The sequence below is a fragment of the Anarhichas minor genome, unplaced genomic scaffold, assembly GCF_050575085.1.
Source record: "Anarhichas minor isolate MPS153535 unplaced genomic scaffold, ASM5057508v1 ptg000007l, whole genome shotgun sequence".
NCBI lineage: Eukaryota > Metazoa > Chordata > Actinopteri > Perciformes > Anarhichadidae > Anarhichas > Anarhichas minor.
The window spans coordinates 14,861,640-14,881,905 of NW_027466453.1; the positions used below are offsets into that span (position 1 = coordinate 14,861,640).

A 20,266-nucleotide genomic window follows, 5' to 3' on the forward strand; every position below is an offset into this window, starting at 1 on the left:
CCACATAAAAAAATAGTTTTCATGTTTTCTTCATAGAATTCATGTTTGTTTACATGTTGCCAGTAGATGCTGTGTTACGAGCAAAACCCGTCTGGCCAATCACAGCGCAGTGCGCTCAGATGACGTACATTGTGTGCGACTTGGGTACCAACCACCAACATGCGGAATGTGTTGACTTCTGCCAACGTGTGAAGTGAGAAATAAGTAATTAACTAACTGTAGCTGACAAAAAATATTTAAGTTTGGGGATTCAACGTGAGCAAGATGGCAAACACCAACCTTCAATTCAAAACAAAGTGAGTTTGTGATGTATCGCACGTGCAGGCTGCAAACCTTGCTAGCTGGCTAACACAAGCTAGGCTATAGTGTCATTTGAAGTTGGTACAACATATATTCATATTCATGTTTTTCCCTTACAGTTATGTCGTTGACAGCAAGATTGAGCCGTTTTACAAAGGAGGAAAAGTGCAGGTGAGTTGGCTGCCTTGTGTTTGGTGTCAAACGTGTCTGTGTTGCTATAATCAGTGTGTAATACATGTTGCACTTGTCTCTGATGGTCCTTAATAACCTCATTGTCTGTTTGTTTTCCAGATCAGCAAAGATGAACAGTACATCTTTTGCACGTGTGAATCTCGTGTCAACGTTTTGGAGATCAGCACAGGGAAGATTGTCCACAGTGTTCAGCATGTGAGTACAGAGTGGGTGGTTACCTTTGAAGGACAGAGCCTTATATCTTTAATGTTTGCAACAGCAGAATAACTACTGTCATAGAATAATGCCCAGCAGAATAGAGCGTGTGTTGCCTCCCTACATAAGTACTACTTCCTTTATTTACTGTGATGCCAAAAATGTAAAGATGTATGTACTTTATGCAGGCTTTATGACTTTGATTTTATTCATGATGAATTACATATATATAGCATTGGTAATGTGATTCGAGCTAAACTGATTAATTGATTAATTGACCGACATAAAGCCAATTAGCATGAATTTTGTTAATCATTTGTGATTTAGTAAACAAAACATGTCAAACTTTTTTTTGGTACCAGCTTCTCAAATGTAAATATTAGCTTTGTTTTGTGTCATATTGTTAATTGAACAATCCTGTCTGTCCATTATGTAATTGCAGGATGATCAAGAGGACATCACATCCTTTGCACTCAGCTGTGACGATGAGGTAAAGCCAACACTTCGAGCGCCTGTCATCACTTCAGTCGGACTTCATCGTGTGAATTTGGATGTTTTTGCTGGATGTTCTTCTCTCAGTCTGTGAGAAAGTATTCAGTACACATGTGTGTCTCTGTTCGGCTTTCCACCACAGATGCTGGTAACGGCTAGTAGAGCTCTGCTGCTGAAGCAGTGGGACTGGAGGCAAGCTCAGTGTACTCGCTCCTGGAGGGCCATTCACACTGTTCCTGTGGCCAGTATGACCTTTGACTCCACCTCTACACTCGTGGCCACAGGTCAGCAATTATTGACAATAAGTTGTGTCTTTTGTGTCCCGTGTTTCTGCCTGATCTCTGCTACATAGACGTTGTGCAGTTTTCAGTGTTTGTCGTCTTGTGGTTTTGCAGGTGGCTGTGATGGCACTATAAAGCTTTGGGATGTGGTGAAGCAGTACTGCACACACAACCTTAAAGGCTCATCTGGCGTTGTTCAGTAAGTTGAAATATCTCTGAACAAGAAATGCTTTGAATAATATGTATTAACAGAAGTTGTTTCTTCATTCAAATACTTGTATACTCAAGATCACTATGTCATTCCTACTTTTTTCTCCTTTTATCTTACTTTGAGATACATGAACATGTTTTTCTACAAAAATCTTTTTTTCATGAAGATTCATCAGTGAATAAATCATTAAATAATTAGAATTGCTTTAAGTATTATCTTAAAATATATTTTTTATCTGCCATAAGTCTGTATAAGTAACTAATAGGATTGAGCAATGTATTTGACTTGTATATATACACTATATATATATATATAGACACGCCTATTGTTTCATGCTATTATTTCCTTTTTTGTCAAGAGAGATGCAAAAGACAGTCAAATTCATCCATGTATGTGCACACACACACTTGGCCAATAAAGGTGATTCGGATGTACTTTGTTTGCTGGTGTTGAAGGCCAGTAAAGATCTGACTTTCAGATATTCCAATTCGAAAAATACAGTGTTTTTAATATTGGTGTCTTTTAATTTTTCTTTAATAATTTATAGTAAACATATACATTAACTTATGTAGCATAAAATGTTTGAAAGTTACAGGTTTTAGCTTTAGTGTATAACTAAATTCAGTAACATACTCGTGTGCATCTTTGCAGCCTGGTCCAGTTCCACCCAGACATCAGCAGGCTGCAGCTCTTCTCCTCCTCTCTGGACTGTGGCATTCGGCTGTGGGACCTGCGCTCCAGTCAGTGTGTGTGTGTGCTGCAGAGCCACTACAGCGCTGTCACCTCCCTCAGCTTCAGTCCCGACGGCGGCACCATGGTCAGGTACCGTACACTCAGCCACCCGATGGATGGGCTGTTACTCACAACATCTAAAGTTTTGGGGTCATCTAATGGGGAGTGTTTTCTTTCTTTCTTCTTCTTGCTGTGATTGTGTGCCGATCTTTATGTGCAGTTCTGGCAGAGACAAGATCTGCACAGTGTGGGACCTGAAGTCTCGGAAAGCCAAGAGGACTGTGCCGGTCTACGAGGTAAGACAACGGGGAGATATTCATGTATTATTTGATGAAGAAAGAATCAATATTTTTGTACTCTTCATGTTGGAAAAAGACTGCAGCTTCATTCTCTGTGTGTGTTGTCTTTGTCGTCAGGCCGTGGAGGGTGTTGTGCTGCTGCCTGAGGATGAGGACTTGTCTCAGATTGGAGTGAAGAGCAAAGACTTGCATTTCATCACAGCAGGCAGCAAAGGTTCGCCTCTTGAGTTGTCCCGAACATCTAATTTGTGTTGCCGTGCATGAATCCATATTTTGTGTGACCTCAATTCCTCAGAGCTTTTCTTTGAATGTCTCTGTCTCTCACCCCGTCTCCCTTCTTCACCTTTAGGTGTATTGCGAGTGTGGGAAGCCAGCACGGCGCGTTGTGTCTACGCCCAGACCCTCACGGCCGTCTCTGAGGAAGAGGAAGAGAAGGACGACGACCCCCGCGGTCTAACGTACCTCCTTCTCCTGCCTGCCTCCTCCAGACTGGCCACAATCACAGCGGAGCACAACATTGTGCTCTACCAGCTGCCTGGTCTCACCACACAGCAGCAGGTGTGTACTGAGGTGGAGGTCGATACATTTGTCTCTTGCAAATTGTTCTGGACAACTTGATCATCAAACTAGAGACTCCGGCCATTCAGGGCATCTTTTATGATTATTCATACATAATTAATGGGCACCCTCGCCCATCTTCTGTTGTTCCCTCTGTCCACTCTCTCACAGTTTGTGGGATACAATGATGAAGTGCTGGACGTGAAGTTTTTGGGTAAAGGGGACAGCCACATTGTGGTGGCCACCAACAGCTGCCAGCTGAAGGTGTTTGAGCTGCTCACCAACAGCTGCCAGATCCTCTACGGACACACAGGTCAGTAACCAGCAGAGGGCAGCATGTGTAAACAAGTACCGATGTGAAATGCAAAGCAGTACGTTTATTTAATCACCAGAGGGCAGAAGGTTTCCAAAAAAATATATATATATATATTTATTTTAATGTATTTTGAGGTGAATTTGCTATCGCGTGTAAGAACAATGAATGTAGGTAAAACAGTTATTCTTCAGTCTATTTTTGCAAGTTTTTCTGTAGTTTCTAAAAGCTGTAATAGCTGCATGACTTGGAGAAACGTGGATGACTGGGAATGAAAACCTTGCAGCAGTTGCAGATATATTACCACACTGGTAATAAGATAAGATAAGATAAGATAAGATAAGATAATCCTTTATTAGTCCCGCAGTGGGCAAATTCACAGGATCACAGTAATAAATAGTAAGAATATCAACTAAGTAAAAAAGTACAAAATCCACAGTAACTAAGTGTAACTAAAGAACTAAAATACTAAAATATTATATATAATAAATATTATATATAATAATGTTTAGTCTCTAAGAAAAATAAGTTTGCTTCATAATGAGGCTGATCTGTATTGATATTATCAAATACATTTTATTAGTAGAGTGCGTAAGTGTAACAAACTTGCAAAGTGCGTTACACGCGATAGCAAATTCACCTCAAAATACATTAAAATAAATAAGGAATAATGCAATATTCAAGCACACAGGCTTTAGTAACCACAGCAGGTTTTGTGAAAATCATAGCTGGATGTCATTAGAGGAACCAATGACTTCCAAAGAATCCAGATCTGATACCATCGGGTTATCTCAGCGTCATGGTGTTTAAAAAGTGACTTGCTGAGCAGGTTGGAGAGAAGATTATCTATTCTGATATTCACTGCTATTTCTATCTGTTCATTGTCCACAGATACCGTCCTCTCACTGGACGTGTTCAAAAAGGGCTTTCTCTTTGCGAGCTGTGCGAAGGTGAGCTCACACCGTAACACCTTCCAGCCCTCGAAACTAAGGGAACAATGAGTGTTCACGGTGAACTCTGTTAGAGGATCAGTGTGTAGCATTAAGAGGGATTTATTGGCAGATGTGTAATTTCATATTCATAACTATGTTTACATTAGTTTATAATTACCTGAAACTACGAATTGTTGTCCGCCACGTTACACCGCCATGTTTCTACAGTAATTAAAAACAAAAAAAATGTATTTATTTACCTGGGACAGCGCACATTAATCAACATTTCAGTTTCCACCTCAATGCTAATGTGCCACAGTAAGCTAATGAGCTAATTAGTTACAAATTAGTGGCCTAATGTTTCCAGTTTGTAATAGCGATGTCTGAGATGAGGCAGTATGATTACTCATGGTTGTGAGTTTATGTTTAACGGTGAGGTAATTGGTGCGTGTTGTGTCTTTGTCTTTAGGACAGGTCAGTGCGTGTGTGGCAGATGGACGGTGACAGTGGTCGGGTGCACTGTGTGGCTCACGGCTCCAACCACGCTAACGCGGTGGGCTCCATCACCTGCTCCAGGTAACACTCCTGCACACACACACACACACACACACACACGTGTTTCTTGTCACGTGTCCCGGCAGGAATTGGTCGTAAAGTGAAGGATATTAATGAGTCTGTGTGACGGTAATGATTCTCCATCTTTGTGTCCAGGATGAAAGCGTCTTTCGTAGTGTCTGGCAGTCAGGACTGTACCCTGAAGGTTTGGGATCTCCCAGCAGACTTGTCTACTACAGGAGCGGACATACACCAGCTGACCCCCCGCGCCACGGAGAAGGCACATGACAAGGTACGAGCATAAAACTCTACACAGGAAGAAGAAAAGAGCAACATTTAAACATCCTGCAAAATATTATTTCCAATGCATTTATCCTTCATAAGATACCACTAGAATACATCTCAGATCGAGGGATGTTCACTAAAACTATCCTGTGGGCTTTTGCATGATGAGAAACAAGTTGAGTAGAAGGCACTTGCCCTCAATTCATCAATTCTCCTGAATATCTAATTCCAAAGAAAAAAGTAAATTCCAGCACCTTTTTATCACTTTTTTTTTACCAAGAGTCGACATTTCAGTCCTGAGAAAAGTCCTCTGCTGCCCAGTATGCTTCAGCCTCCCACCAGCCAGTGAAGAGTAGTGAGGACCCAGCCTTCAATGACTCTATTAAACAGTCAATAAAATATGTTTTCAACAATGTGGATCACTGCAACCACAAGAGGTGCTTGAGCATATTTATATCAACACAACAAAAATACTTGAGTGATGGATCCAGCAGTCTGCGAGATTAGCTGTGGACAGACTGACGGACACAGAGATGCTCACACACACACACAGCCAAGTGCACACATGAACAAATACATAATCTCCTGGCGGAGATAATGATAATAATTAAAACCAAATCTTGAGATGATAAACTAAGTGCATAAACAAGGTGTGCTACATATTTTATCGATGACATAAGCAGAGGAAGAGAATTCTTTTTTTTATAATTTGGGTTTTTTCATATTTCCTGTTTCCTGGATAATGAATGCGCTGAAGAGAAAGGGTATTGACACGCCATTGTCTTAAATTCTTTCTTTCTACTAGTGTAGTGACGTACTCCTCTGCTACTCCTTTTTCTGGGAAACAGCGGGGAAAAGTCATTGTTAACATTTATTCATGGGACAAGATCCAATCAGGATACGGCTTACTTTTATTTCTAAAAGAATGTTTGTCAGAGCATTTTGCTGCATGGAGAGAACAGACTGTAATGAGAGTGCAGAGTTAATCCTCACAGTGCAGATGTGTCTGACTGTTCAGCAACGACCATTCCTAGAAGCTGTTATCCTTTAGTTTCAGTCTGTAGCTTCATGGCTTCTTCCTGCTGCACAGCCGACAACACGCGTTCCTCGTCTGAAACCTGTAGTTCAAATGCGCACATAGTTATAATCCAGTGAGGACTTGCTGTTTTTCCTTTTCTTAAATTACAGTAAACTGAAGAATTTTGAGGTTTTATACAATCGGTTGGTGTCACTCTGAACTCTGGGTAATTGTGATTTCTCTCTATTTCGATACTTTTTATTAACCAAACAATAAATGCATTAATCACATTTCGCCTGAACCAAATACAAGAGTGACATTCTTCTTAAACAATAGTAATAATCGAATGATATACTCTATAATGGTATATCCCGGTGTATATAGTGTATCATTAGATAAACTCACACTCACAGGGGCCATTTCACTCCATTGAGTACTTATTTGTGATACTTAAAGTACATTTTCCTCATAATACTTCCATGCTTCAACATTTTCAATGCAGTACTTAAACTTACAATGGAGTATTTTCACTGTGGTGTGTGTACATTTACTGAACTCGAGTAGAAAAACTGTGTCTGTATTAAATACATTCTGGAAGATTTGTTGTTGTTGTAATGACATTTAATGAATCCGGTTACTGCAGAAAGACTACATTAACCCGGTTACTTAAATGTATATACACACACAGACACACAGACACAGGTGAGTCAGTCTTCAGCAATCTCTTTGTTCCTTGCAGGGCGACTCTTAACATAAGGAAGTGCTCACCAGTGGAACTGATTACAGCTAGGAAGTCGCTGGAATTTCCAGTTTTAACACACTATAATTTCCTGCTACGCCTGCACACACACACACACACACCTGAGTCGAGATGTACGATACAACAATCGACAATCTGTCCATCAGCAGCACTTGGTTCCATAGCGTGTCTTTTGTTGTCGTGTAAAACATTCAGGCAGTATCGTGAGAGGAATTCAGAGATTTGTTAGAAATGCCATTTTATTTTATGCCTTGACGTGGCTTTTTTTCCATCTCGTTTTCGAAGAAATTTGCACATTGGAGAAATTTACCTTCATGGCTTTCTGCCAGAAAGGGTTTATTTCAGCCCAGCATGATGTTGTCTTTAACCAGACAAAGTGTGTTTTTTGCCTAAACCGAAGGAGAGTTCTGGTAGAAAGCCCTAAAGGCAAACTTCTCCCATGTCCAATAAAGTTACTTCCCTCAAACTTGCATTTACTAAGTTAGTGAGTCCTCATTTCCTCATCTCCCGCCCTTGCTTCCTCCAGGATGTAAACAGCGTGGCGGTGTCTCCCAACGACAAGCTGCTGGCTTCGGGGTCCCAGGACCGCACGGCCAAGCTGTGGTCGCTGGCGGCGGAGGGGATCGTGGGCATGCTGGGGGTTTTCAGGGGCCACCGGCGCGGCGTCTGGGCCGTCTGCTTCTCTCCCGTCGACCAGGTGCTGGCCACGTCCTCCGCAGACGGCGCCACCAAACTGTGGAGCCTGCAAGACTTCAGCTGCCTCAAGGTGGGCCACGAGAAGTGTGCATGTGTCACAGAGTACCGTCAGTTGTGTATGTGCAGTCGGATCCCTCCCTCGTCAAGTGTCCTTTTTTCTCTCACTTTAAATGTCTGTTAGAGTTATGAATGAGTTATTTCCCCATAGATGACTGTAATTGTGATATTTTTGTGGCTTTAAAGTAAATATGTGATATTTGTTTGTCATTTTTTTTTAGACATTTGAGGGTCACGATGCATCGGTGTTGAAGGTGATCTTTGTGAGCCGAGGCACTCAGCTGCTCACCAGGTAACCACACACATGCAAAGCTTTTCTCCAGAACAATGTTATCTTTGTTTTTTTACTTCACTTTTACAGGTTAGTTCTGGAAACACTCTGCGGTGTCAATTCATTTTTTTTTTCTCTTTTCTCTTCTCCAGTGTCAACGTAGACACGCTAAACACCTTACTAGAGTTAGCATAGATTGTAGTATAGACTTGTGTTTTATCTGCATTGTTGTGGATCCCCCTCACACAGTTGTAACTCAACTCTCCCAACTGACGTTCTGTCCTTAGTGGCTCGGATGGTTTAGTGAAGCTGTGGACCATAAAGACCAACGAGTGTGTGAAGACGCTGGACGCCCACCAGGACAAAGTGTGGGGTCTCCACTCCAGCAGCAAAGATGACAAGATGGTGACGGGTTCAGCCGACTCCAACATCACCGTGTGGGTGGTAAGTGTGATGTGATTGATAGTCACCTGTTGAACAGAGGACGCAGAGAGAATGAAGCTGCATCGATTAGCAGTCAAACTTCAGTGCCGGGTAATTCATAACTGTCCTTTGGGTAATAAATCACTCAATAAATGAAATACAAATGCAAGAGTTATTATTTAACAACTCAGAAATATATCAATTTTGGTCTTTGGAACACATCTGATCTAGTTGGTTATGTTTTAGCTTTCCTTTTACTCTAACAGGGAGTTTCCCCTGCAGGGATCAATGTGTAACCATAACAATGTTGTGTTTTGCCCACTGCTAGGATGTGACTGAGGTGGAGCTGGCAGAGGAGCAGGCCAAGCAGGAGGATCAGATACTTAAGTAAGCTGCACACGCCGTTAACGTTCAGTTTAGAACAGTTGATCAGATGCGACAGAACAGGCGAGTGTCGTTCAGCCCTACATCCTCTTGACAGATCGCTCGAACTGAAGTGGTGCACAAACAAAGTCTGTCCTGGAGGAATCACTCAGCTTCAGACCCGGCTTTGGTTTCCCTTGTCGCGACATCATGTCGCCTGATAAATAAACAAAGACTGTGTTAGGTTGAGGTCAGGCCTGGCTTTTTGTGTGTGTGTGTGTGTGTGTGTGTGTGTGTGTGTGTGTGTGTGTGTGTGTGTGTGTGTGTGTGTGTGTGTGTGTGTGTGTGTGTGTGTTCTGAAAAGAAGAAGGGAACTTCAGGTCTCAGACAATTAATTCTGATGCATGCCAGCAAGCACTCAGACATAAGTGTTCCCATTGACGTCATCCTGGGTAACAAGTCAATATTTATCCGGCAGGATTTCTCGGAGTAAAAGATGCTTAAACTCTTTGTTTTTGTAGTGAAAGAAATCGATTTAGTCAAGACATTTTTATGTGATACGTAGAAGTTTTTGACTTTGTGTATTTTATGGGTTTCTATCCATAGTCGAGGAACTGCATTTTTGTTTTTGGTATCTCATTTCTGTGGACGTTCACCGTTTGAGCTAATTTGCCGTAAACATTGAGGAACAAATATTTCTGCATGTGCCCATTAATGAACATGTGTGTGTGTGTGTGTGTGTGTGTGTGTGTTTCTTGTGCCTGAAGGCAGCAGGAGTTGTCCAACCTGCTCCATGAGAAGAAGTACCTGAAGGCCCTGGGTCTCGCCATCTCCCTGGACCAGCCTCGCACTGTGCTCGCTGTGATTAAAGGTACTTTAGCTACAACTATCTTTGGGGCAATTATTGTGACACTTCAGAGCTGACAGGAAAGAGAGACGCTTTAAACCTTTAGGCTACCAGGATGCGTCTACTCAGACATCTACTGGTTGTTCGCGGTGTACACAATGGTTTTAAATGTCTTCTGTAGCTTTTGTCCCACATTATATCTCCTCTGTACTCACTGCATCGCTTCACCTGTGGTTAGCTCGTCAATCCTGTCGTCACTCGTTGTGGGCGGCTGCTCCCCTTTTTAAGAGTTGATTCATGGAGCACAATGTTTTGGCTCTTTTGTTCTGTCCCATGACACGGACTTATTTTTCAAAACAAAAGATGTGCAGTGACATTTTGTTAATCGGAAGCTGAATCGTCGTCACGTCCCTCAACACATTGGTATGTGACACAAGTCACGTACGGACTGTTGTTAACCCTTTGAACTTTGCGATTGGAAAGTGAAAGGCAGTTTAAATTGTATTATAGTTAACATAACGTTTAACCATCAGTACAACAAGCCATAATAAAAGACATTGAGCTGTGCGTGTAGGACATGATGTGCAGTCCTGCAGAGGGTGGATCAGTATGTCATTCAGTAGCTGTCAAACAAAAGGCTGACACATCTTTAATAATCCAAAATTGCATCACATCCAGTCATGTGAGGATATGAGTTGAGCCAATCTCAGCTGTGCACCTGTGGGTTTTCCTAAAAGTATTTATACAACAGTTTCCACTCACCAATGTTAATTTGTAGAATTATATATAATTAAAAAATTTGAGATGTTTACCTTTTTTGAAAGGAAGAAGTTCCAATAACACAGGATGAGACGGTGTCATTGCTCATCCACCAGCTCTTAAGTGCTTTATGTGTCGTCACAGACTAATGACACACAAAAAAAATAGCCATTCTTCATTTCTTCTACATGGACAGGATTCATAATGCATCAACCAAAATGTGACCCGACACATGTGTGGACATTAAACCCAGGCACCATTACAAAGGTACGATGAACAAACAGCCGACTGTCCGATGTCTCTGACATGTTGTTCTCTTTTGCTTCTAGCGATCCGTCAGGTGGAGAATAGCCACACGCTGTTGGAGAAGACTGTGCTGAAACTACGAGTTGATCAGAAAGGTAACAGATCAACGATGTCCGTCAACCTTTCTAATGATGGAACATACACGACAAAGAAATATCTAAAAGTAAAGAAGGAGAAGTTAAAATAGACTAATAAAGTCTGTCTCTTTTGATTCCTTCCTTCCCTTTCCTCCTTCACCACTGGCTGCTGTCACCACGCGACCCCGTTATGACTTCACCCCCCACTCAGAGTCGCTCCTGCGCTACTGTGCCGTGTGGAACACCAACGCCAGAAACTGTCAGGATGCCCAGGCCGTCCTACAGGTGCTCCTCACACACCTGCCGCCTGAGGAGCTGCTGCAGTACCAGGGCGCCCGAACCCACCTCGAGGGACTCATCCCGTACACAGGTGTGTGTGCGTGTGTGTGTGTGTGTGTGTGTGTCTGTCTTAACTGAGACAAATTGATTGTAAAATACACACAGTATGGATGTGCATATGAACGCAGTTCCTCTCCAGACATCATGAGACAAAAGCAAAACGAGACTAAATAACTGTCCCTGCCAAGGACGGAGAGACATGCAGCTGATGTCAGTTAATATATAAAATACACTAATGATAAAAAATAATAACGTGGGATCCAGCACATAATAAGCACGACTGCATCATCTGAGTTGCAAAAGCAATAACGAGTGCCAAAGAAACCACAAACCTGTTTCAAGGCGTCTGCCACATTGCAAGGTGTGTCGTGATTCGGGTGCGCTTAGTGACCCAGTTTAGTAAAATGTGAAACATACAATGGTGCATGCCCATGTTTCAAGAGTATAACATTCATTTAGAGAATCTGGCAGCAGGGTTTTTGACTGTAGCGTGTGGTAAACTGGAGAGACAGAAAGAGGAGCTATTTGTTCAAGAGTGACTCCTTCGCTTTATTTTCTGTGTGTCTTGTACAATTTACAGGACACACTGAGTACAGTGTAGTTTATACATGCAAAGTGGACGTAAACATGAAAGTATTGTATGGAAGCGATCAAGCCTACGTCATTGCCGTTTCCCCTCTAGCTCTGGTTCCCGATTCAAATTGAAATTAATGACCGTTTTACTCTTCTCGCTCACGCACAGAGAGACACATGCAGAGGATCGGCAATCTGCTGCAGGCGTCCATGTTCTTGAACTACATGTGGCAGAAGATGAGAGTGACCGGAGCTCCGTCCAGGTGAGAGATTCACGAAACGAAAGCAGCCCTGCGTTAAAACGGCGCATTGGGGCTGCGGTCATGTTGTTTATTCTACCAGTGATGCAATAAAATGTGATCCAGGAAGTTCAGTAGTGGTAACAGATTAATTCGCTCAAAGGCCTTTCAGACGCTCAAACACTGTGCAGCCATTCATGCAGCTGCCTTGCTCCAGAAAGTCTGTCTCCATTTAGAGTCTCTCGCACTTTATTTAACCTCTCAGGTCACAGACTAAAGCTCAGTAACTTTCTCCACTGAGTACAGCAAAAAGATCAATCAGTCTTCTGTGTGACTTCTGCTCATTAACAAAATATTGTCACTATGTGAGTCAAACACGACATGTATGTAGTTGAGCCAGTCGAGGTTTCCAACAAATGCACAACGCCTGTTGTCTTGTCGTGTTCTTTTCTCACGTGAATACGGAAAAGGAAAATGTGGCAGAGCAGCATTCTGAGTTAGACCGGACGTGCTGCCATGTTTTTCCTTTTCTTAATCATGTTTTGACAGTTTTCAAAGCTTCTTTCCCAGTCGAGTGGAAGGTGAAGCCGACACCGAGATACTTTCTGTAAACGATGCAGGGAAATGGGAAAAGTTGTGAATGCATGTATTGAGTTTATGATTCTAATCCCTGTCGGTGTATCCTGTCTAGCATGGGCCAAGATGAAGAAGAAATGGATACCACTCCTCTTGCACAGCCTTTCTTTATGGTTGACAAGGAGAAAGGAATGGAAAGCGGTGATGAGGAGAAACAAGACGGCGATGACAGCGATGGCGGACAAGATGAAGATCCAAATTGCCCAGTTAAAGAAAAAGAGGAGGAGGAGGGGGACGATGAGGTCAGTGCCTCAAAGAAAGCCTCCACCAACAACGGGTTAGTAGAAAACGGAGGGAGCCCCAAAACAAATGGCAACCACCACTCAGAAAGTGAGGAGAGCTCAGAAGAGGAAGACCTGGAAGCTCAAACCACAGCAAAAGTGATGAAATGTCTCCCAGTGTCCTCCACTCTACAATGCCAGACTTTCGCCAGCTGACGGGGATCTCCGGCCCGTTAACGGATGACTCTCGCTCCCGAAAGGGGGGGGTCGTCTTATCTCGGACCACTCAGTGGACTGACACACTGAATGTGTGGCAGTTTAGGGAGAGAGAGAGAGACCGGTGTGGAGTGATGACGATGAAACCGTTAATAGATGTGCATCCCACGTCTCAGCAGCTCGTCAAGATGTTCTGTCTTGTGCCAGTAAAGATTGTGCACGAGTTATTTTTCATTTGGAGTTTAAGCAGAATAAAAGTAAGTAAATGTAACCAGCCTGATTTCCTCAAACAAAGTGGATATTAGGAAAGAAAAGAGGAGAGACTGAAGGAAGACTGAGTTGCATAAACATTCAGGCATTGAGCCATGGTCCCCTTCCCCCACTGCAGATACCAGCAGCACCCTTAGTCTCGTCCTGATCTACCGGTTCGACCACAGCACACAAGGTTCCTTTCATAACCACAATTAGTTTTTTTATTCCATAACTACAAATGTTTATATAATAAATAAAATCTGTTCTTTGTGATTTAACAAGAGTTTCATTTTTTTCCAAATGCACCATATTATTTAAGAGTGTTCAAGCAGTCGGTTGCATGCAACGTGACTTCCTTGCAACTTAGTTGCTTAGTGGAAACAAGGTGATAATCTTCTGTAAAACTTGGTTGGGGAACGTAACGAAGACATTTCTGTGCACCAATCCAACAAACAGTTGCACTAAATGATGAGTCGATGACAGACTTTATGGCCCATTATCCAAAACTTTACTGAGAGATCTGACTGGAGTCACATTTCAAACCACCTCCAGATGTAGTTTGATGCCAATTTGCAAAAATCCCATTTCATGCATCTAAAGATCAATCTAGATACAATCTGCTTATGCAAAAGAAATTACAAATGTTTTTGAGTTTGCAGTGTGAAGAAGTTTGGATAATGTATGTAAAGATTATTATAAGACAAACTGACAATTTCCTTCTGGTTTTAACCGTTCATCTGCTCTTAGCTGAACACTAGTGTCGAGGTGAAACAGTTTGAATCTATTTGAAAATGAAATTTCCAAGTCCCAGCTCCTCACTTGTGTAGCGACTGAAAATAATAAATACAAATTGAAATCAAAGACAATTGAAGATGAAATCAAGTTATCCAAAAAAAAGTTTTATTTGTTCCAAGCTCTTCAGTAACACGTGAACACACACACACAGAATATACACGGTCAGACTGCGGAGTGTATATTTACACACATCCCATTCGTCAAGTTGAGTTTGCTTTTAACAGGCTTGAGCAGGAAATAGAACTACCTGCACTCTGGTATTTCAAACAAACATTTACTTTTGCATGAAAACAAATCAATCAAGTACAATCAAAAATGCATATAAGGCACAACACAAGGATTCCAGTATGGAAAATAAAAGTTCATTCATGAGTGTTTAATGTTTCCTTATTAATCTTGTTTATATACATATACAAACACACACACACACACTCATATATTAACTGGTTTTGCTAAAGGCCAATATAGATATAGCTTCTGGTGCAACGCCTCTTAATTCTTAGATAAAGTACCTTGATAATAAAGATGAAGTTACCCATCAGTATAAACTTCAGAGACTCATTATCTCTATTTGAGTGGGTGACAGCCTGCCTTTGGTTGCGTTCTTGCGGGTGACGGTGGTACACCGGGTGAGGATATCGTGGGCCCGTGGCCTGGGTGGCACCTTAGGTGTTTTCGGGCCCTTGTAGAGGTTGGGATCAGAGACGCTGGGCATCATTCTCCCCTCCGGGATGCTCGACGGGCTCAGGCGGTTGCTCGCCATAGGGGGAGGCGTACGGCTGAGACGCAGCTGTTCCTCGTTGCAGCTTTGGCTCAGGTTCAGGTTGAAGGACGAGGAGCTCGCCCAGGAAGAATTGAGCTCGTCGTTGAAGTCGCTGTCGCTCGAAAAGCTTTCCTCGCTATCTGCTCTCGGGCTTATCTCACACTGCTCCTGTTTTCCGTCCATCTGCAACATGATCGTGGGCGGAGGGACGTACTCTGCAGTCGTAGGTGAGGTGGCAGCTGGAGGCTGAAAGTGAGGTTCTTTAGGCAGGATGTCCAGAGAGGTCAATCTCTGCTGCCTGCGTGATGGGAGCGGGCTGGGTGTGGAAGGCCTGATGGGTGGAAGTTGCAGGCTGGGTGTGGAAGGCCTGATGGGTGGAAGTTGCAGGCTGGGTGTGGAAGGCCTGATGGGTGGAAGTTGCAGGTTGGGTGAGGAAGACCTGATGGGTGGAAGTTGCAGCAGGTTTCCTTGCGAGAGGCTGAGCTGGTTGGACTGCAGGGTCGGGGTCGGGGAGGAGGTGCGGCGGTTCTGATGGTGGGCTGTCATGCGGATATGAGGGAAGTTGTAGGGCTGCAGGTACATGGTGGGGATGTAGCCCGCTTTATTGTTGTACCTGTCAAAAAACAACAAAGACAAGAATGTGGGGTTCAAGTCTGGAGGAGTTTAAAGCTGTGAGAATTTCGTTACGACAAGATGATCTTTAATGCCGCTGGAAGGATGTTTACAAAGTTCAGCCAAAGGGTTAAATACCTGATGAGCCACCAGCCGTTGTCAGACTTCTGCAGGACCTCCACCACTGAACCGATGGACACGGTTATCTCGTCACCTTTGGTGGCCTTGTAGCTCTTGACTGCAGTGTACAGCTCTCCTGAGAGTGAAAGACACGACTTTAATACACGACATCGTAGCATCTCGACCGACATTAACCCGCTACGGTATTTTAAAACTGCGTGCACTGTGTATGCAAACAAGCCACGCGTTGATGGTCTGAAGTTTGAGGTACAACTGAAACTGTATCTATGGACATACCTCTCTCAGGGCTCCCATCAATGCCATCTTCATCAGCAGCATCATCATCATCAAGGCTCTCCAGGTAGGGGGCAGGGAACCAGGCCATCTGCTTGTCTTCATTCTCCACAAGCCACCACCCTGAACCAACACAACCACATATATTTAACATGTGTCCGTGTAATTGGGTTGATGAGGTTCCAACCATTGACGGGACACTGAGCAGTGAAACTCGCTCACCTGCTTGGTCTTTGATGAGCACGTCTACTTTTTCGTCCACCGCCACTTTGAAAGGTTTGTTCTTGGTGTCTTTGGTCTCGTAAGGGGCCACGCATCTGTAGGTCTCTGTGACGAACGGCTGGGTCACGTTGCCACCTTTGACCTGTCCCGCATCGGCGCTGACTTCATCCTCTGATGGCAAGACCATGATGCTGAGGAGGACAGTCGCAGGTTAGTTTGGAGCTAGATTTCTCTCCGGGTAAACACAGAGCAGCTCATGCACAAGTCCAATCCCAAAGTCTGCATTTAATCACCCAAATTTGTTGAGCAGGAATTCAGACTTATCCCGGTGCTAATACTTCAGCATTTAACATTATTCAGGTCCACATGCTGGCAGAAAGACTCACATTGTCTATTTTTGCCATCCTTTTATATTCTTCTACATTTTTATGCTAAAAGAAATTTTGTATTCAACACTTTTTTTTTTACAAGGCTGAAGAAGTTGATTTAAGAATAATTGTTTCCTTATTTCCATGCATGTTTTATAGAATGCGCTTTAATGGATAATTTAGGTATTTTAAAATGTCACTGCTCACTTTATGCATCTCGAAGTCTTTAGGGTTGGCTCTGGGTTCTATGGCCACAAAAAGGCTAAAGGTGGTGTTCTAATTTACTATAAATATGTTCAGCCTACCTGTTCTTGGCGAACTCGGGCTGCAGGTCCTGGTCTTTGGGGTGGAAGAACTGGATGAGGTCTGCAGACTGAGAGACCTGCTCGTCGCAGCTCAGCAGCTTATTGCAGTATTTCTGCAAGAACTTGAGGCGCAGGAGTGACTTGGTTGGACCTTTCTTCTGGGCGCCGCCGTTCAGCATTTTGTCTAAAAGCACACAGGGATCTTGAAGTCAGAATCCAAACAGCCTGTAAACGCACTTTGTAACTCGCATAAACTGCAGCTGTAATTTACGAACACATACCTTTAAATTTGGGAATGATTCTGTCGGATTTTTTCATTTTGTTGGCCGGTGGGAATGCTTTCTTCAGTTGTTTCTGTCGGAAAGAAATAGGTAACAGAACCGTTATTAATAGGGAACAGAACCGTTATTAATAGGTAACATAACCGTTATTAATTAACCGACAACCACATGCACACGCGCGACACGCAGAGAGGAGATGTAGCCTTTTTATACTCACGTGCATTGTCTTGAAATCCTGAAAAGTCCTGTAAACTACAATCTCATTCTCGTCCGACCAAAGCACGGAGGTCATATACATCTGGAAAAGGGAAAATGCAAAATGAATCACTGAGAAGTGCAGATTTTGTTAAAATTGAAATGTGGCATCTTTAAAAAAAATCTGAAAAAGAGGAAACATCTCCATATGCGCTTACTTTGCACTTCTGTTTGTGCATCACTCCGATCAAACCGACACTGATGGGATACCTGTGGCCCTCCATGATGCACCGACAGAGACAACGTGTGTTGAATTCAGGTGTCTGAGCTGCAACATAAGTCTCTCAGCCTCGCTCTGGTATGTGGGGACTGAAGCGGAGATGCTCTGCAGGTGTGTTTATATTTCCTCCACAGGTGTTGCGTCAGACACGCAGACAATACATCCTCGGAAAGTCCAGCTTCTCTCCATGACAGGCAAAGTGAAACTCGTTCTCCTGGTTAGGGAATTCGGAGGTGTGAGGCGTGACAATAATGTGGAGCAAGGCAAGGCAAGTTTATTTGTATAGCAATTAAAGGCAGCAGCAAACAGAAAAGTCTTCAGTCTTGATTTAAAGGAGCTGAGGGTCTCAGCAGACCTGCAGCTTTCTGTGACTTTGTTCCAGATGTGTGGAGCAGAGAAACTGAACGCTGCTTCTCCATGTTTAGTTCTGACTCTGGGAACAGAAAGTAGACCGGTCCCAGACGGCCTAAGGGGTCGGGATGGTTCATAAGGTAGCAGCAGATCAGAGATGTATTTTGGCCCTAAACCATTCAGTGCTTTATAAACCAGCAGCAGGATTTTAAAGTCAATTCTTTGTTGGACAGGAAGCCAGTGCAAAGACCTCAGAACTGGAGTGATGTGATCCACCCTCCTGGTCTTAGTGAGGACTCGAGCTGCAGCGTTCTGAATCAGCTGCAGCTTTCTGACTGACTTTTTACAGAGACCTGTAAACACACCGTTACAGTAGTCCAGTCTGCTGAAGATGAATGCATGGACAAGTTTTTCCAAATCCTGTTGAGCAGGTGCATTGAAGAACATAACGGTCCTGTTCTCAGTCCATCAACAAGCACGAGAGATTATTATGATGATGAGTTTCCCATTTATTATTCCTATTATTCATCCGCCCATTTTATTCAGGCCGATCACATCAGGAAATGTCAGTTTTGACTTTATTGGTTCATTCTGTGTAGAATATATCTCCTGGCTAGACAGATATGACGCTGAAATAATAATATAATAATAATAATAGGCTATATATATATATATATATGTTAATGTTCATTTTGTGTCATGGTAGAACATAATTGCTTTTATTGTTTCTGTTTTTACCATGTAAAGTGCCTTTGAGTACTTTTTAACGCGCTATAGGCCTACAAATAATAACACAATATATATTAGATGGATAAAGTCAGTTAAAAAGTGCTTTATATGCAACAACATCGGATGCACATTGAGAAGGACAATAAAGAAAAGTAGAATATGCAGCCACCGGGGCAGCATACAGTATAAGATATGAACTGTATTTCTAATGAGGTTGATCCCTTTATCTGAACGCCACTCTTCTAACAACACGCGCACAAACTTCTGTCTCTCGTCTCATTAAGTCTATGCAGTTATTATTGATCAAGCCATCATTGTTAAAGCCAGATAAGGAAGTTACTGCCCATGTTTTTCTTTCATTTCTTACTGCTTGCAGAAAAACACGTTTCTTCCTCTCTATGCTACCTGCAGCACGTACACCAAACATGAGTCACTTTTACGGAGCATTGACTCATTTTTTTAAAATGTTTTTCTTGGAACTACTTAACTTAAGTGGTTAATAATCAGCAGGGGCGTTTCTAGGATACAAAGAAAGGGGGGGCTTAGCCCCAAGGGGAGTGACAATTTTTTTCGGGGCCGCGGATATCCATTGTTTCAGACAGTTCATAGATTGGTTCAATCAGAAAGCGTGTGATTTTGCTCTATAGTTTTGCTTGCATTCAGTATATGATAACACAAGAGACAGAATTTCAGGGTCATAGTGAAATTTGACAACACAAATATGAACTTTTCTCAAATAAAGAGAGAGAAATAATTTTCCTACTTGTAAAGGAAAGACGGATAAACTAGCTTTCCAAATCCTAATTCTTAAAGGGACCGCACACAAGGGATGGAGAATGGACCTGACAGTGTCAACTTTACATCGTTGAGATGATAGGCTATTGGATTGTAATTTGAAGGGGGAGAAAACATACAAACGAGAACGCACGCACATATGTAGCATGTTAGAGTTATAAATAACTTGTCCATGTGAGAAACAATAGTTTAATTTAATTTTTTTTTTTAAAGCCAATAATGCCAAATTATTTGGGGGGCTGAAGAACATTTTAGGGGGGCTTCAGCCCCCCTAAAATAGGCCTAACGACGCCCCTGATAATCAGCCTGATGGTAAAGGAACTCCCAAAACAAAAATTACTCTTCACCTTTAGAAAACCAAACTATGCCATAGGAGCCATCTTTACATAAGTAAACAGAAGTAACAGTACTGTAACAGTAACAGAAGTGTTAAGCGGTTTGAAAAGTTCGGAGCCTGACGCGTGCTTGAACCCGTTAGCTGCCCACTACTGACATCTAGTGCTGAACTCCTGCACAGGTATACCTGTAGTGTCACACTGTAGTGCCACTAAACTTTTAGCCTGATGTTCGATGCACAGATTATCACTTTGTAGTCTCCTGATCCTTCTTTGTATAAATGATGGATGCACTGTGTATATGGTCGGTTCTGATAATATACATCTTTGACTGCACTTTGTATCTGACTGTACTATTATTCTGACTGTACTGTTTGTTTCACATCATGTTTTGTCCTTTCTGTGGACCCCAGGAAGAATAGC

At 42.7% G+C, this 20,266-nt stretch overlaps 2 protein-coding genes across 2 annotated transcripts; one reads left to right on the forward strand and one right to left on the reverse strand.

Annotated features, from left to right (window-relative positions):
* Nucleotides 1–111: 111 nt before the first annotated feature.
* On the forward strand, nucleotides 112–13,679 carry tbl3 (transducin beta like 3). The gene is made up of 23 exons (XM_076086063.1): nucleotides 112–296; nucleotides 420–471; nucleotides 592–687; nucleotides 1,130–1,177; nucleotides 1,322–1,463; nucleotides 1,575–1,659; nucleotides 2,323–2,493; nucleotides 2,624–2,699; nucleotides 2,820–2,916; nucleotides 3,052–3,260; nucleotides 3,432–3,573; nucleotides 4,465–4,523; nucleotides 4,975–5,081; nucleotides 5,217–5,352; nucleotides 7,650–7,889; nucleotides 8,098–8,168; nucleotides 8,435–8,591; nucleotides 8,899–8,957; nucleotides 9,701–9,804; nucleotides 10,869–10,940; nucleotides 11,134–11,292; nucleotides 12,004–12,097; nucleotides 12,765–13,679. Exons 1-23 carry the CDS (start codon nucleotides 265–267, stop codon nucleotides 13,144–13,146), a joined length of 2,790 nt encoding a protein of 929 aa, XP_075942178.1. The 5' UTR covers nucleotides 112–264; the 3' UTR covers nucleotides 13,147–13,679.
* A 597-nt stretch (nucleotides 13,680–14,276) lies between these two features.
* noxo1a (NADPH oxidase organizer 1a) lies at nucleotides 14,277–20,208 on the reverse strand. The gene is made up of 8 exons (XM_076086064.1): nucleotides 17,572–20,208; nucleotides 17,376–17,456; nucleotides 17,159–17,231; nucleotides 16,878–17,061; nucleotides 16,205–16,395; nucleotides 15,986–16,105; nucleotides 15,707–15,824; nucleotides 14,277–15,569 (listed from the first exon to the last, which is right to left on the reverse strand). The coding sequence occupies exons 1-8, from the start codon at nucleotides 17,635–17,637 to the stop codon at nucleotides 14,744–14,746; spliced, it is 1,659 nt and encodes a 552-aa protein (XP_075942179.1). The 5' UTR covers nucleotides 17,638–20,208; the 3' UTR covers nucleotides 14,277–14,743.
* Between the last annotated feature and the right edge of the window lie 58 nt (nucleotides 20,209–20,266).